Genomic DNA, 17,862 nt, shown 5'->3' on the forward strand with positions numbered 1-17,862 from the left:
ACTTGACAAAGCGGGCTGTTTTGGATTCCATCCCTGTTGCCAGTTTGCAAACCTGGCACATGTACTTGGCCTAGAGGAAGAGTAGGATGTCTGGCAGTCCTCTGCCTCTAGACTGTTTCGCTTTGTACAGCTGGGTCTTCACCACTTTCTTCATGTGGAATTCCAAAAGAAAGCACACATGGCTCTTTGGATTCTGCAAATGACTTGCTCTGAGGAAGGGAAAACTAGGGCATTGTGTAAAAGTATTGGCAGTAGCTCTGCCTTGATCAGTGCCATGCACCACCCTCCCCCCCACTCCCACATTGACAGGCAGAACGATTGCAATAGCCCCAGTCTCTGTTTCACGTTCGCTTCCATCTTTTCCCACACCCTCTGTCTCATCAACTCTACCCTGAGGATATTTATCCCCTGTCAGGGGATGGAGACCCCAAGGGACAACAGGTCCCCGAGCTTACCTGGACTAGGCAGGTGCTTTTGCTCATGTTGAACTTGGCCCCTGCTGCTGCTCCATATACCTGGGTGTGTTTGAACGCTCTTTCCATTGAACTCTTGTCCCCGCATATGATGTTAAGGCTCTCTATGTAAGCGAGGACTTTAGTCTTTTCCTCATTGTTCCTGGGGATCTTCACGCTGCTGATCCCAGGGTCCTGCCTTAGTCACTGTGCTGGTGGCTGCCTTGTTCAAATAAACAGGTTCAGGGAGAGCAGACAGCCCTGCCTGACTCCCAACTCCACCACAGTCAGGTCTGTCAGGGACCTGTTCACCAGTACCCTGCTGCTCACTTTACAGTGCCTTTATCCAAGTGACAAAGGTTGTGGGGACTCCCACATTTTTCAGTGTTTCCAGCAGGAAGCGATAGGATACCCGGTCATAGGCCTTCTCCAAGTTGAGGTTCAGCATGGCGACGTTTTCCCCCCTCTACTGTTGGTTCTGTAGCGCATCTTGCAGCTGTATCAGAGCTTCATGGATCTGTTGCGTGCCTAGTCCTTGTGGACCACTGTACCTATAACAGACTTAAAATACTTGGCCAAGATTTTAGCCATTAGTTTGTAGTCAAGATTCAGTAGCATAATCGGACGCCAGTTTCTCAGATCCCGCCTCTCCCCCTTCTTGTAAAGAAGGGTTATGTGGTTCTTCTCCACGTAGCACAAACTATGCATGATATGAGCCTTTTGCTTTTAGATTAATGATTTACCACATAGTTCACGGGGCTGAATCCCACCAGAGTCCACAGCATTTTAAGTCATGGCGAGCCCACAGCTCAGCACTGCTCAGCATGTTTGTGTACTCCAGATTTCCCTGCCCCCCAAAGATCTACATGCTAGTTAGCCCCCACTCATGAGTGGAACTGGGTGTCCTTGTTGCAAGTTCTGGGATGCTCCAAAAATTTATATGCAGATGAGGTGCGGGGCAGCCCGGTCCAGCTTCACCTCATGCTGGGTGGGGCCACACTTATCATACATGCCAGGCTGAGAGCAGGAACAGAGGGATTGTGGGTGAACTGTATGACTTGCAAAAGAGTCGGCAGTGAGGGGGACTGTGCTTAATGGACACTACCATATTCAGATGGGTTATATTAAGTTATGCTTGTGGTAGGTTTCCATTAGCATGTTTGCTTAACTGGGCTGTGCTTAAATCAACTTCATAGTTGGTTTTGACTACTGAGCACATGCTGTTTTTGGCAGCAGTTTAACAATAGACAATGTATTTAGTGAGGTTTCCTAGAATGTGATTATAAGACAAGGAGCTTTTTTCCCCATGCCAATCGAGGGTAAAAACTTCATCTTGTATTTGAGTAAATACAGCAGCTGTTCCCTTGTAGTTTTGCTATGCCAGTTTGATCATACACCTGCTGTAAACTAAAAATGATTATGTATTTTTTATTTTGGTTTTATGGAATTTCTTGCTGTTGACCACAGGTGCATTTTAATGAACAATAAACTAATTTTCTGTCTTTAAATGGTCTCCCCATACATTTGCATAGCATTCATGCAGTGGAGTCTAGGTTCTAATTAAATAGTAAGCCATTTTTCTGAAAATCAGCTACTCTTTGTAGCCTGGACCCCAGATAGACTAATTTATAGGACCAATATACAGTTTAACTCTGTGGCACAGGTATTCACCGTGCTTGAGTTTGACAATATTATGAGAAAAATATTCCTTCGGATACCCAAGACCCTTGTGTAAAAAATAATTCTTACCTGCACTATATGCAGCTAACTTATCTTTAAGTTTACTCAATTAGTAAAATGCCAGCCACCCACTCCTGCAAACAGTATTTTATAATGTGAGTGTCCTTGAATACTGAAGTGTTGTGGAATCTTATATTGCCATATATGAGTCACGGCTTGGATGTTTGACAACTCATACCACAAATTCTTTCTTTAGTAATTAAATAAACCTTTCAATCTAAACTATAGTGATACCATGCTTTTTATTCTTGACCTGACTGAGTTTCTCTCTTGGCTGTGTATTTATGCCTTTACATGAAAGCAGCTCCATTTCCATCAGAATGGATTGGTGCACAAATCACTTAATTTCATAACACAAGGCTAAGACTAATTTTTCATGTATTGCTTATATTGTAACAAACTGATTAAGTGTATAAACTTTTTAAGTGCATAGGAACTCTTGAGCCACAACTGCCTACTTTATTAAATGATTTTACTCTGCCTAACTGCATAATTGCTGAGAATGACTAAGAGTCCTTGATTTCATGACTTCTAAAGCAGCTTTGAGTTGCCTATGTCCTGTTCTTAGACCTGTGGCTCTCTACCATTAGACTCAAGGCACCCGACCAAAATTTTTCAGAGTTTGGTGGCACTGTGGTTGAAAACTACTGGTGTACTGCCCTAGTTTACCTTAGTGGTTCTCAACCAGGGTGATCCTACTGGCTTTGCTGCCACAGCCGGGTAAAACTGCCCTGCACGCTCTGGGAAGAGAGTGGGGGATCGGACTGGGAAGGGCTGCAGCAGGAGCTGGCACTTCGGCTTGCCAGCATTATGTTTATCAGATAACCCTAATACAGGCAGGAGTACCTGCCTTAGCTCTTCCCAGTCAGGCTCTGTATGAGACATGCAGGGCAGTTCCACCCGGCTGTGCCAGCAGCACCCATGTCATGATGAACGATGACACACCTGAAAGGGTCTTGTAACACCCTGTTTGAGGAACCACTGTATTAGAGACATGAAGCACTCAGAGGAACTAGATAAAGAGCTGTAATGAGGGGTGAAAAACTACTGTTCCTGTATTTAATGAGCATTTCTCACAGAGAGTTGGGTCTGTTTTCAGTCTCCTTGTTATGCATTTATGTTATGCTCTGCCTCTGGGAGCTGTGGCAATTAACACCACCATTCTTCCACCACTACCTTTCCTGGCTTATGGAGAATCAGCAGGTGGGCTGATGTGACCTTGCATGCCAGATCATGCCAGCTTACAGGGTCAGTCACTCCATGTCCAGATCCAGCATGCAGGGTTGGTTGCTCTGTGGCTGAATCTGGCACATGCTGGTGCCGTACCACTCTTTCTTCCCAGAGGGCCAGAAAAGTTGAGCACCACCAGTACACAATGTATTCTTTTTGTTTACATACACCTGTGACTTGCTATGTAAGTTTCAACTCTTTTTGATTGTCGTGATTACAGCGTGTCATTTTTACTTTGTGTGGAATTGTGTGTCATGCTTCTTTTCTTGTTACCTGTAAATATGAACTACCAAATATCATTACCTGTATCTGCTAAGAAAGACCATACTAGAATAATGGGTGTCACAAGAAAAAAGCAATCTGCATTGGCAGGTAAGGGGAAACTCTCCTAGTGCTTAACTAGGCTGCTGTTTGTGCACTTCAGGAAACTGAAAAACTATACTTTCTGTGTTAAAAGTCAGAAGCTGATTGTTTAAAAATACATATATTTTAGGAATACTTCCTTTTTTTTTTCTAGGCAAAATTCACACATGTCCAAGCAACAAATAAACCAAAGACCCTCAAGCATGGTCAGCGAAACATCCACTGCAGTAACTGCATCCACTGTTGATACAAAACCTGTTCCTAAGGTAAGGCAAAAAAAGACTCATCTGGTCTCCTTTCAGTTCAGTTTATTGCTGCCTTAAAACACATTTAAGATTTCATGCTAAAAACATATTAATGTACTTCCAAGGAAGAGAGACTTCTCCCATCCAAACAAACTTAGGAGATATAGTGACAACACAAACATCTTTTGACAGCTCAGAAGCCCTCTAATCACATTTCAGGTGATTTTTGTTTTAAATGACAAGTCTATGAATTACCAATTCAGAGTGTGAGAGGTTTCTAAGGAATGCAGTCATATATATGTCATGTCAGTTCCAGCAAGTCATCTGATTGGCCAGAGCACTGTAAGGTCACCTGGAAAACAGTGGAAATGATAACTTTGAATTTCTCTTGCTATTCTTTCTTACCCTTCTTTTTCCTTTATTATCTTAAGTTAGGGCTATTCAGTTATAAGTAGGTACAGGTCACAGGGGCTGCATATCTCTTCATGCACACACAAAACCCAGAAATACCAAATGATCAAAATTAGTACAGCACATGGCAAAAAAAAATATTCCCCCCTTATTTTTCATAATTTATATGATGCACTCTAGTACAACTAAACTGGTTTAGTTGCCTCTGAAACTAGATTAAAGTGAGGAACGTATTGTCTATAAAGAAGAAATAAGTATTTGTACATCTTTCCTTTGTCAAGCCTTCTTTACTGGAAAGGCATCAAGCCAGTTAAGTGTCTAAGTCATAGAAGAAAGGACTTAGCTAATTGATTATAAGGCTATTATTGATCAGTTAATTTCTCTGTTAAATTGCCATCAGTGAAAAGCTTTCATTCTGTTTTGTTCTTCTTGGCTTAATAGTGGGGAAAGGAAAATCATTTCATGAAACTCAGTAATGCTTCTTCAATTCTGAGTATAATTACTCATTTAAAGCTTATTGGACCAACTCATGAGCCATTATGTTGTCAGTTCTTAGCAACATACTTAGCTTTAAAAGTAAACTGCTTAGTGTAATTGTCATTTTAAAATGGACAATTTAATGTTCACCTGAATATGATACTTGGTTAATTTGCAATTACAGTTTATTGTGGCAGTTCAACCTGCGAGAGAGTACCCAGGTGTTTCTTTTCTTAATCCAGTTTTAATTACTTAGAATGTTGCCTTTATTGATCCTGTCCAGATACGAGCATACCAGTTTTCCTCCTGTAATTTATTTTGAGATCTGCTGTTCAGTGGCCAGGAGGATTAATTTTCTAATCCCCTCCTTCAATTTCATAGTCTTTGGTGTTCATCACCACCTTTAAACATACTTCCATTGGTCTTTCTCACTAGTCCCTCACTGGATGCACTTTGCCATAGTTCTGTTTGTAGCCCAATAAAATAGAGGAATACTAGTGTATCTTCTCTTTCAGATGGTACAGAACCAGGCAGAATACTTTTAGTTGGAGGCTCTCTTATGCTTCTTGTGCCTCCTAAGAGTGTTTTTTTCTCTGAAATCCTGCCTGCATTATATCTTTTGAAAGGCCTTTCACCACAACTTTGTTTCTCCAACAAAGGTTCTGAATGACAACCAGGAAGCCTGATCTTTAAGGAAACTAGAAACTACCCAGTAATCTAGACTTATGAGGTGGGAGGGCATCTGGGATCTGAACTGATCCCAGAGGCTCAGAAGCAGAAAGCTTCATGGGCACTTACACAAGTTACACTTTTTGTTCAGTGCCCCTGAAGGCACTTTACAGCTGTGCTATGACATGCATGCATGGCTATAGAGTGCTTTTAAAGTGGCTGATCGCACAAAAAATTAACCCTCCTCAAATGAAGTATTAGATGAAGACTCTGCTTCAGAGCACCTTAGGGAATTTGTGCTCCCTACGGTTAATTTTCATACACTGTGGGCTGGGTTGATGCAGGCCAGCCTCACTCCCAGGGCTGTCAGTGGCAGGGAGGGGAAGGCAGAGGGGAGGGAGGCAGCAGCACTGAGCTGCCAGCTGGGGTTTGCTGCCTGGCTGGAGCTGGATGGGAGTTGGGGAGGTAAAACAGAGCCCCCCACCCCTGCTCGGCTGGGGTATTGGGGGGAGCCAGGCTGGGCCCATAAGGCAAACAGGCTCCATTCCAACCCCACCACCCTCAGCTCAGGCCAGGAAAGCCAGGAGCTCAGTGTTACTTGCTTGCCCCTCTCTGCTTTACTTAGCCTGATCTGGAGGGGGCGTGGAACAGAGTCTACTCTCTTCATGAGCCTGGCCCAGCTCCTCCCCAATTCCCTGGCTGGGGTAGCTGGGGGGGGACCTGCAAGGTGGAGGGCTCTGTTACACCCCACACCTCCCTTCAGCTAGGCAGCAAACCTCAGCCTCAGCCCTGAAGCTTGGGGGGATGGGGCTGGAGAGAGTGGCAGTTCAGCAGCCTCCTTGGAGGCTGCTGGAGCACCCCAGCCTGTTGGTCAGGGTGGCTGGTGCATGCAGGCTTGATTTCCCGCCCCCTTCCCAAAAGGCAGATGTCTGTTTTGGGGGAGGGTGCCTTGTCTTCCCCTTGAAGCCAGCCAAGGTATGGCTTCTAAACAAGGCAGAGCCCTGGCACCTTTTCACTTTGATACCTTGGCCTTCTGGTCCCACATCCTCCCTAGTTGTCTGTGGCCCTTACTTAAGGTGCTATCTTCTAGTTCAGCTCTTGAGAAAGGGACTTTATCTCTTGCTGGGGAGAACAAGTGCAACCTGAAGTTCCAAGCAGCAAAACAGATGGCTTTTCTTCATTTAAGTTATTTATTAGGACAAAGGCCATCCAACCAGAGGTTCTCTGCCCTTTTCAAAGGGTTAAGAGGTCCCTCTGTCCCCAGCCCAGCCTGCACTGTTCTAAGCACCCCAAACATATTCAGCTGTTCCCTCTCCAGTGTGCCACAGCCAGGAGCCCCAAAGTGCTCTGTTGGTGTCTGTCTGTAGATTTCCTCTCCGCTCTCCCTCCAGATGCTCTCCTTGTTTACCCTACTTTGTCCATTGTCGAGGCTTTGAAGCCTCTGGCATGCATCTTCCAAAGGGGGAATACCAACACCATCTGAAGCCTTAACAAGGCTATTCAAGTCCTGTGTTGCTGAATATCCCTCTTAGACTTAACCCTTCATTCCCTGTGATCAGGCTAAAGAGGTAAGCAGAGGCATTCAATATTCTAACAACATGAATACATTTAAAACAGAAATATTGCAGTAAAGACCATAGCCCGTCACACCCACCTTAAAGACTTAGTTAACACCCTTGACCTTCCCTCTCTCATTTCTGTTCTCTGAATCTATATCTGCACTCTATAGCCCATATCTAACTTCCTGTATTTAGAGTTGTGCTATAAAGGCAAATGCATTAGATAAACCAGGGTTTTAAGATCATTTTAGGAAAGGTCTCAACCTTTCTCAGCTGGCTACCATATCTTGTGAATTAGCTTTGCATAGTGCTTCTCTGGACAGGTGTGTGGTCTGATACCCTGGCTGACAAATATGGGACTTGGGGTTGGAATGCTGATCAAGTCTGTGTTGTTATTTTTATCCACCTGTCCGTTTACTGAACCTAATAGAGTAAGAACTAGTATAGTGAGTTCAACTAGATTCTTTTCAAGAGCTGACACCTAAGAATTGCTGGATCTTGGAAAAAAAGTGTCAGCTGAACAGCAGATTATCAGCTACACTTCAAGATTGAGAGGATGAACCTTCTAGTATGTACAAGCCTCTATTTTGAGCAAATAACGAGCTTTAGTTAAAGCACCCCCACCGCCATTTTTCAGCATGGGGATGCTGATACATGTGACACTGGAGTCTGCTAGAGCACAGTAATTACTATGCGCCTGCAGACTTGATTAATCAAGGCTGTTCCATGCACTGTAATTACAGCATGTTGGAGAAGCCTCCCTGCACATGTATAGGTGCCCATACTTTGCATGAATCTATGGATCTTCACTTGAAAAAAAAAAGTGGAAGGAATAAAGAGAGGTAAAGGAAGATTTGGATGAAAGAAGAACCTTGAAAAAGGCCCATTTCTTTTTAGGTTGAAAAACTATTTCTATTGTCTGGAGTTCAGTGTGCGTGTGTGAGAGGCTCAGGTAGTAACTTTCTGGTCCAAAGATTTATTTTCACTAACTGTGTAAAGTATGTTGAAATGAATATCTGCTCTTGGGCCACCTGATACAGTGAGTGGTTCCATAAAGTCCGAAATATGAGATGGCACTAGGAATGTCAGTGTTTCAGATAGTGTCTGTTTAAGAGAAGAAGCTGAATTGCTGATACTCAAAGATGTTGTTGCTAGTAGTCAACTGAGAGACAAACAACTGAGGATTAGGACATGAAAATAAGGGGAAAGGTATAATGGTTCTAGAGAGAAATAAGAGGTAATGGCAGAGTGGTTGGAGGATTCAGGTGGAGATAATGACTGGAATTCTGGGTTCTCTTCCACTGTTGACTCTAATTGTACAGCAGTGGACAAGTTGCTTAATCTCTTGGCAACTTGGTATGCCTGTCTGTAAAATTGGAAGGATTTCTAATTCTCTGGAACTGTCATTACACTAAAATTAATGTGATCTTTGAATGAAAGACATTAGGAAAAGGCAAAGTATATACTCTCTGTGGAGTGAGAGTAAAGATCTTTATGTGTGATAGCCAGTTTTTTACTGCAATAAATTTTTTGCTTTTTCTAATGCTTAGAAAATAAATTTCAGAAGAAAAACATTTTAATAAAATGTGTATCCCTCATTTTAGGAGCAGATCTTGTAGGAATGCTTCATAGTTAAAACTAGGTACTTTTTTGTCTTGGGTACTTCCAGCTGGAATTGCTGAATGGGGAGTAGGAAATGGAACACTAGTGGAGAGGGAATTAAAAAAATCCATGCTGCTGGCATCTAATTGTAGTAGAAAAAGTGAGTAATTCCCAAACAAGTCTGCAATGCAGACAGGCACTGACATCACAAGTGACTTGTCTGGTTTCAATGACAAAGCCAGCAGCTTGACTGTCCCTTTATCAACACATGCCAATGTTATCAGAATATTTTAGATCAGGAAAGGATGACTGAAGTGTGGAAAAGAGGAACAATCAAAACTTATAAAAAGAAAATCTGTTGCAGCTTGTTGAAGCCAAATTTGACATACATGTTATATATTACGACTCATTCTTTGCTATAGCAAAGTGGAACAGCTATTTTTAATTATCCAGTTTATGGAGATTTTAAATAATGGCTTTGAGCAGGGGGTTGGATGAAATGAGCTCCTGAGGTCGCTTCCAGCCCTAATTTTCTGTGATTCTGTTTGTACTTTAAAATATTTTAATTACTGTAATGAGCATGAAACTGGCATATAATATCTGTAACCTTTAGTATAGATTCATAGATTGTAAGGCTGGAAGGGACCTTGGAAGACCATCGGGTCCAGCCCCCTGCACCAAGCAGGAAAGATAACTGGGGGTCAGATGACCCCAGCAAGGTCCAGTCTCCTCTTGAAGATTTCCAGGGTAAGTGATTGCACCACCTCTGGAGGGAGCTTATTCCACAGTCTGGATACCCGGACTGTGAAAAAGCTTTTCCCAATGTTCAGCCTGAATCAGTCTTTCAGGAGTCTGTGGCCATTACTCCTGGTTTTCCCCTCAGGTGCCCTGGTGAACAGTTGGTCACTGAGCCCTTGTTATACTTCCCTAGCGTAGCGGTAAGCTACTACTAGGTCTGCTATCAGCCTTCTTTTCTTCAGGCTGAAGAGATCCCTCAGCCTTTCCTCGTATGGCTTGCATTTCAAGACTCTGATTATATATGGGTGGCTCTTCTTTGGACTGTGCCAAGCTTGTCCACGTCCTTGTTAAAGTCTGGTGCCCAGAACTGGACGCAGTACTCCAGCTGTGGTCTCATAAGTGCTGAGCAGAGCGGAAGAATCACCTCCTTGGTTTTACTGGAGATGCATCGATTGATGCATGCCAGAGTATTATTTGCCCTACTGGCTACAGGATCTACTGCCCGCTCATATTCATACTGTGGTCTATTATTACCCCCACGTCCCTTTCATTAGTTTGGTCCTGTGAGTAGCCTTTTCTTATCCAGCTAATAGAAATGTTCTGTGTAAATCTCTGTTTAGGCATTTCTGCTAGAATGACTTTTGGAATAGACGAACAATAACTGTTACAAGTACATCATTGAATTCTATTCTTGAGTCTTCTTAATTAAACAAGGTCATATTCCTGGAAGGTACTATGCAGCTATTGTCAAGGTATCCAACTCCTTAATTCCTTCTGACATCTGTATGGATATGTGTGAAGCTCTTTGTTCAAAATAATTAGAAAACTTTCATTTTTATTAGAGTGGTATTAATATCTATAAGAAAAAGTAAACTCTGAAATGAATTCTTTTCTCATGGTAGCAATTAATAGCTTAATATATTTTATATATTACATTATATTTGTAATGCATGGTTACAAATCATGTATGTATTTGTATATACACAATACCTTTCTTTACTGTGTTTTACAAGAAATAAAAGTGCACTAAGCATCTTATAAAGCCAATGGTAATTCATGGTTATATAAACTGAACTTTATAGACAGATTTTATGGTCCCAGATGGTCAGTGTTGAAGTCTGAGTGGAGAAACTGCTAAGTTCTATTTTAGTTGTGAAGTAGAAAAGATATCAGATTCTTTTATGAGTCTCATAACATTCATTAGCAAAACATTTACAATGAAATGAAAAGAAAATATAAAATTTTTTCACTTTACATAGATAAAATATATTGGTTTTATTGGTTACTTAATAATAGTTTTCATTTATACATTTAATATATTCCATTTGAAAAATGAAATTACTCAGGCAGATACCATATCATTTCATTTATAGATCCACCATTTTTTGCTCAAAATAAACCATAAAAGTCAGTTGACTTAAGGTTGCTGTATAATTGTATTGATACTGTACTACTGAACAGAGCCAATAACCCTGTTCAGCATCCTTAAGAAACCAACCAGTGTGACCCTTAAAGGTGCCCCAGAGGGTCACTTGCTTTGCAGTTCATAAGGGTGCTGTTCCATCACGGTGGTTGCAGGCTCAGCTTATGAGGGAAAGAGCTGCAGTGGCTTGATGAAAGAGACTGCTACAGCCCCACCATGTTTCGTGAGATTCCCATATATGCTCCATTGGAGTGTGAGGCAGGCATTAATCCTCCTGCAAGGAGGCTAAGAGTTTAGAAGTGCTAACAGCCATGCATCAAATTAAGATTTCCAGACCCCTGGCTCCCAGTTATGGTGCAGTCTGCCGCAGGTGACCACAGGAGCCACAAACCCGGGATACAGTCCACAGAAGCAGCTGGCATGTAGGGTTCTGCTGGAAGCTTATTTTTCTGTTTTTCAGCAAAGTCAGTCAAAACCAATAGCGAAACATTTTGCATTCAGTGAAATTAGTCTTTTGCAACTAAACTAAACAAAAAATTGTCAGGAAGTTCTCATACAACCATCCATCTCTATTTCTCCCTAAAAATAGGAAAATTTGAATTTTGATTTCCTAAAATAAGGGCTGTTTGGATCCTAGGATTTTGACTCTATTTGGTATATGAAGCTTAAACTCCACATTGCAATTCAAGTTTGGACTTTGATAAGGACCTCTTTTGGTTGACACCTGTATACCTGTATATAATTGTATTGCATGATGTTTTAAACTGAAAACAGTGTGGTGAAGGTTGAGCAAAATTATCTTGGGTACAGAGGATTTTTTTTTAATTTTATATTTTTAGTGCATTTAATCCACAGTTGGGTTCTTGCTTATTTGATTCTCTAGTGAGCAAATGGAGTTCCAGGACTTCATCTGTAGCTATCTACTTTTTTCCAGGGGAAAACTGCTTTTCCTAAAATTGAATAGGAAAATATGGGCTCAAATTGCATGCAGGGTTGACTTCTAATCAGAACTAAAGGTACATAGTCCTCAAAAACATTAAGTGAAAATCAGTGATTTCCTAGAGCAGAATATTACTAAAAGTTGATTCAAGCACTATAAACTGTGAGAGATCAATACCAGAATACTGTAATATTTTATTAATATCACTTAATCCTGCAGAAACACACAGCCCACCATTTTATTTGCTACTCTGTAGTGTTGTAGTCTGACACCAAAAAAATACTTTAAATACATTATGCAGTTCTAAAGCTCATACTGGTGAAGTAATCTTCTAGCTGCTGTCCCTGGGGATCTTTATAGAAAAATTGCATTTAAAGGTGTGATTTGGAAGAAGAAAGGTAGAGGTTGTTATGCCCGCAGGAAAAGAGCAAATGAGTTCTGAGTTTCAGGGGCAGCGGACAGAATAACAGCATTTGCTATTAAATCACCATGTAAAATGCACCCAGTTTGGTAAGGGTGGGGGGTTTTTTTTGAACATTCCTCTTGTCAAATCCTGAAATCAGTGTGTCATAGCTATTAGACAGGAGCTTTGGTGAGTCTGCAGAAAATTGTTGTTCTATTGGTAGGGTTTCAATAAACAGAGGATTCTGTCTTCAGTTAGTATTTTAAAATAATATCCTAAAGCTAAAGAGGATTAGTGTCCCATATATGTAACTACTATTAAGTGTCATACTCGTGTCTGAGTAAGAGACAAGACACCATAGATTTTAGCTTAGTTGATTTTTATGAGGGTCTGACATGATGGAAAACACAGCGGACTGAAGTTCATTCCAGATAAAACTGATGGTAATGTTCATAAGTGGGAGAAATGAACAGAAGAAATGGCAGTGATGTCTCTGAGTTTTGGATGTATACCATCTATCTTGATTTGGCTAGGAAGTTACAACGTTTTTATATCAGATTTGGACCTGGCCATAGTTATCTTCCATTGCCAGTTCTGCAATGTATCTCTGCACTGAGGTGTGCTGTGGACTAAACTTCAAGATTTTTTAGTTTTCTTCAGCTAGTACAGTATGGGGCAGCCAATTTACTTTGCCAGATTTTTATTGGCAATGAACATTGGATTCTGCAGTGGCTTCCAGTTCATTCTCATTGGAGTTCAATGTAGTGTAGGTTTTAACCTACTGGGTGCATCTACATGTCTCCATACAGCAACATTACTGCGCTGTATTTTGGTACTTCCTTTTGGGAGTACTAACAGATGGCACAGTAACTGCCCCTACTGCACTGTATAGACACGCAAAGACTTCCCCATTACCTCACCGCAGCAGTGCACTACAAGCAGGGAGTGTGCAGCTATGGCAACGTAGCTAGTGATAACATGTAGACCCACATGATTGCTACATCACTGTAGTGTGCCTTACAGTGATGTAGCACATCGCTGTGTCACCATAGGGCAACGTGTGGACGTGCCAGCTGAGTCCTTGATGGCCTGGTTCTTACTCCCATGAAAATATTATATCCCCATATGACACCTTAGCAGTTGTAGTTATCTGAAGGATTTGTGGCACAAATGATGAGGAGCCAGCTGTTAAAAGAGTGTGTTCTTGCCTTTGAAAATCTGTATTTCTCCAATTACTCCTGTATTTATGCTTTTCAATCTAACTGTTTTATATTTGTTTTATTAAAATTGTTCACATGATTGTCCAAAGCATGGGGTGGATACATCTTTGACTAATCACATAATGAAGCATAGACCTAAACATCCAGTTATACAATTCAACTCTTCTTTTTTTTTTGTCACTTTTGTTTATTGCTATGTTGCAGTTCAACCATGGACTGTAAGATCTTGAAGATGGGCCTATTATTTACTGTATGTTTTCCCAGTGCTTAGCCAGATGGAGCCCCAGTTGCATAAAATTACCATGCAAATAATGATGTTTTCATTCTAGTATTAAGAACTTCCAATGGTATAATAATGTAGTAGTCATCGTTGCATTACAGATACACTTAGCTTCCAAATTGGTACTTAGCTGGAATGCAAAATATTTCTTCCACTTGTATAGTCACCTGAAACTCTATTTAATTGATGCTTTGATTTGTCCTTAGGCCTTTTATATCAATGGGGCACTTCTGTGTTTAAGCTTAATTTAATTCAGTACAGAATACATGTAATAATCAAGTTTATAAGATATTGCTGCTATTATATTAATTTAGCATTAAGATGCACCTGTGTTGATGTCTGTACTAGAACTAGAGAATTCTAATATAGATATGAAAAAAGTAGTGAATCTTCTTAATTTAAATCAAGGCTGTCCAATTTCTGAATGGCTGGGGGTTGCAGTCCCTGCACCCTCCACTATCCCTATGCCTTGAGCTATATAGATCCCTCCCACTGTGCAGCTGGAGCCTGGCTGTACCATGCTGGCACCCTGTGCTGTACAGCATTGCATGGGACATCTGGGTCCCCCCAAGCCACCTGGCTATGGGCTCCCTCAGCCCCACCCCCAGAGATGGGGTCAGGCAGTGGAAGTCAGAGAAGAGAGGGGGAGCCTGGAGACTCCTGCAGCAGCTGCTGCTGGAGCAGTGCTGAAGTGCCCAGGTCAGGAGCCTGGACACATGTTAACTCCTGGGCTAGGGGCAGACATTCACAAAGCCTGAGCCTGAATTGATAAAATGAGCAGCCAGGGAATTCAGGCAGATCCTGCTGTGCCTGCAGTCTGCTGAAGCTCTGGTTAGGCAGCAGAAGGGCAGGGCCAGCTCTGTTCTCTGGAGCAGACAGCCCAGCCCAAGTATGCAAATCATCTGAGATGCTAGGTGGACTCTGGTTTAACTTAAACAAGGAAGAAGTCTGGGGAAGACATTGCATAAACTGGTTTGACCCAAATCAGTTAAGTATGATACTACATTCAACCAGGTTTATCTTAAACCAGTTTACGCCATTTTGAAAGTGGTTTATGCGCACTGAACTTCTGTTCTGTTACAGGTTTAAACCAGTTTCTGATCACTTAAACTGGTTTATGTGTAATGTCCGTCCCTGGCCCTCAGGTGGACAATCCTGATCTAAACTGACACTATCTACTTTAATGTTGTTGCAAGGTTCTGTCTTACATATATTTCTTTTAATCTTCTGTGGTGTACGTGATGGCAGGGTGTAGAGCCGCCTGCCTGGTTGTTTTGGCAAAATTATTCCCCTCAAATGAGAACTATTTGTTGGCTCCCAGTGCTGGGTTTTTTGTCTTCACCTGATGAGCATAAATACTCTTGCGAGTTCAGTAGAGAGGTTTGAATAGAAAACAGCGATCAGAAGTGCTGAGGATTTCATCCTATGTACTTCTGTGCAGATATGTCTCTAGCACCTTGTAAAGCACTGAGACATGGTGGGTACAATATAGCTGACCTCTGCAGGGCAAGCAAGAAGCTGAGATGTCTCATGCAAAATAGCTTTCTTCCTCTTGAGGAAGAGAAATAGGATTAGGAGGTATATCAGAAAGACATGGGCATCTCTGTAAAGCAGATAGATCCTGAAAGAGCAGGACAAGTCCTCTCCCCAAAAATTAATGCTGTCTTCCTTTTTCCCCAGACAGCTTTTCACCTGAGAAGAGTCCTACAACTTCCTCTGTTTGTGGAGACTTTCTAATCTCTGCTTCCCTTAGTCTGAGTCCTTCCCAGCAGTACTACTTTTCTGGTACTCTGTTTCTGGAAATGAAGCACTGCTTCTGTTTAAATTAATTTTATACGAGATGAACCATAAAAGAACAAAAGTAAAGTTCACATGTACAATGTATTTCTGTTGTGTGGCGCACGTGCATGTGTACACATGAGAAAGAGACTGTGTGACTCATTCTGTGCTTTGGTACAAACAGTTCTGATAATGCGCACAGAGCTTCCTTCAAGCACAGAAGAACTAAGTTTTATCTTTCAAAAGGTTAGATGTCATTCATAGTTATGATTCAAGCAGGAGCTGGAAGTGCATTCGGACACTGGTATGCTGATGATGGTGTTAAATTGGTTGTATTTAACTATTATAAATATGATATCTGAAAAAACACTATAACTGTTATAATTATTGCTGTGTGATAAAGTAGGAAACATTTATGTATTCCAAAATGTATGTTTAATATAGTATTTTTTTAGTAATGTCCAAACATGTGTCTTCAGGTTGTAAAATCTGGCAACAAAGTTCACAGTTTTGGAAAGAGGGACCAGTCTATCCGGAGGAATCCTAATGTTCCAGTTGTAGTACGAGGCTGGCTACATAAACAGGTGTGTATAAGAGATGATCAGTTTCTGTTTCTTTGAATTTCAAAATCATCAGATAACCAAGAAAGCTTTTTTAGGTAACAGCAAATGAACAAGGGCCTGACTGCCAGTAATCCAAGGCATCTGGAACTCCTATTTACTACAGGGTAGAGTTATATGTGCTCAGCACCTCTGAAATCAGCCACCTAAAGTTTACTTTAAAATTGGATATGATTATGGAAACAACGACAAATAGACAACAGATTAATGGTTTAATATGAAGGCTGCAACTCTCTTGCCTAAATCTGGTTACCATTCTGAACTGTGTAGTAGGATTTTTTTCCATGTGGGCTATTATACCTGTGAGCCTGTCCATAGGCCTTGACTGAAAGTAGAGCTGCAACCCATTCTCCTTCTGCACTTCAGTGTTAGGCAAGAGAAGATTAAGGGAGATTCAAGCTATGCAAGACAGAGCCAAATCCTCTTCCAATGCACTGCCGTACTCAGGACCAGTGACCAAGAAGCCCTGCTAGTTATAGAGATTTCGTTCAACTGCATTGGCACTTGCCCAAGTTGCCATAAATGTAACCCAGATCTACAGACTCAGACCTCCTGGATGACAAGTGGAAAGTGAAGAAAACCCATGCATCCTTTCACCAGTTTTACGTATAATGAGTCTCTTTGTCAGCCTCAAACTTGTAATCCACCTAGCTTCCAACAGCTAGATTGCAAATAGCAGGTGTGAAGGTGAAACAAGGTCCATGATAACAAATCTCCTAGGCAGTAATGTGTGTTCCTCATGTTACAGCATTACAAGGAGCCAATCACCTAGTCCCAACATACCCTATTTGCCCAAGGGCAGTAGCAATGGACAGGATAGAGCCTATGCAGGTATATTTAGCATGTGCCACTGTCCCTTGCAACATAAAAAAAGAAAGAGGAGGAAAAGAAACAGCCTCTCTCCACATGTTTAAGGTGGGATTAGGATGGGGAAAAAAGGGCATATGTGGAACGGCGCTTCAGATATTCCCATTTGGAAATCCTCTCCTTCAGTCCAGAAAATGTTTTCTGTGCTTTCCACCCTGTCAAAGATGCACTCTGGCAGACAGCTTGTTCATTTAACATTTTTTATGGCCTCCGCTTATTTAATAAGACTTTTCTGTGATCTTCTAGCTAGTCAGTTCTGTCTCTTTATTTGCAACCCCCCGCTCCCCAGTTCAACAGTTGTATCAGTCAGTCTTCACAGCATGAAACTTCTGAGGCTCTTGAAAAAAATGCTTTGGGGCCACTCTACATAATTTATAGCCCTATCTCTTAGGGCAGGGGTGTCAAACATATAGGTCATGTAATCCTACCGACAGGGCTTCCAGAGGTGCCAGGAATTTGGGGGCCAGGTGGGTAGGGCCCACCACTGAAATACTGGATATAGAGCACTGTTGGGGGTGCATATCAGATGGTAAGCAACATCACCCTTAAGCCCCATGGTTGCCATTGCTGCTTGCCCTACTGTTGCATCTGGATCTGGCCCATGAAGAGACCTGCAGTCTGGATCCAGCTTGTGAGGAGCAGTGAGTTTGACACCCTTTTCGTAGGAGGAACAATGTACTAGGTAATAGGAAACATTAAATTGAGAGGCTGGTGTCAGAACACTTTTTATGTGAAGGTAGGCAGTTCACACAAATGAAATTTGTTTCTAGGTGGATGCTGTAAACTTTTGACAGAAAGCAGAATGAGAATTTGGTACGTGCATCACCATATGTAGTTAGAGTAT

At 41.7% G+C, this 17,862-nt stretch overlaps 1 protein-coding gene across 7 annotated transcripts in view; it reads left to right on the top strand.

The window, feature by feature from the left end:
* Positions 1-17,862, top strand: part of PLEKHA7 (pleckstrin homology domain containing A7) — a 340,205-nt gene that overhangs the window by 238,839 nt on the left and 83,504 nt on the right. For all 7 annotated transcript variants that reach the window (XM_059722625.1, XM_059722626.1, XM_059722627.1 and 4 more), the window contains 2 exons: positions 3,940-4,051; positions 16,011-16,115. In XM_059722625.1, the coding sequence (XP_059578608.1) occupies positions 3,940-4,051; positions 16,011-16,115 (217 nt within the window). The remainder of the gene's footprint in view (positions 1-3,939; positions 4,052-16,010; positions 16,116-17,862) is intronic.

Source organism: Alligator mississippiensis, chromosome 2 (assembly GCF_030867095.1).
Source record: "Alligator mississippiensis isolate rAllMis1 chromosome 2, rAllMis1, whole genome shotgun sequence".
Classification (NCBI taxonomy): Eukaryota; Metazoa; Chordata; order Crocodylia; family Alligatoridae; genus Alligator; species Alligator mississippiensis.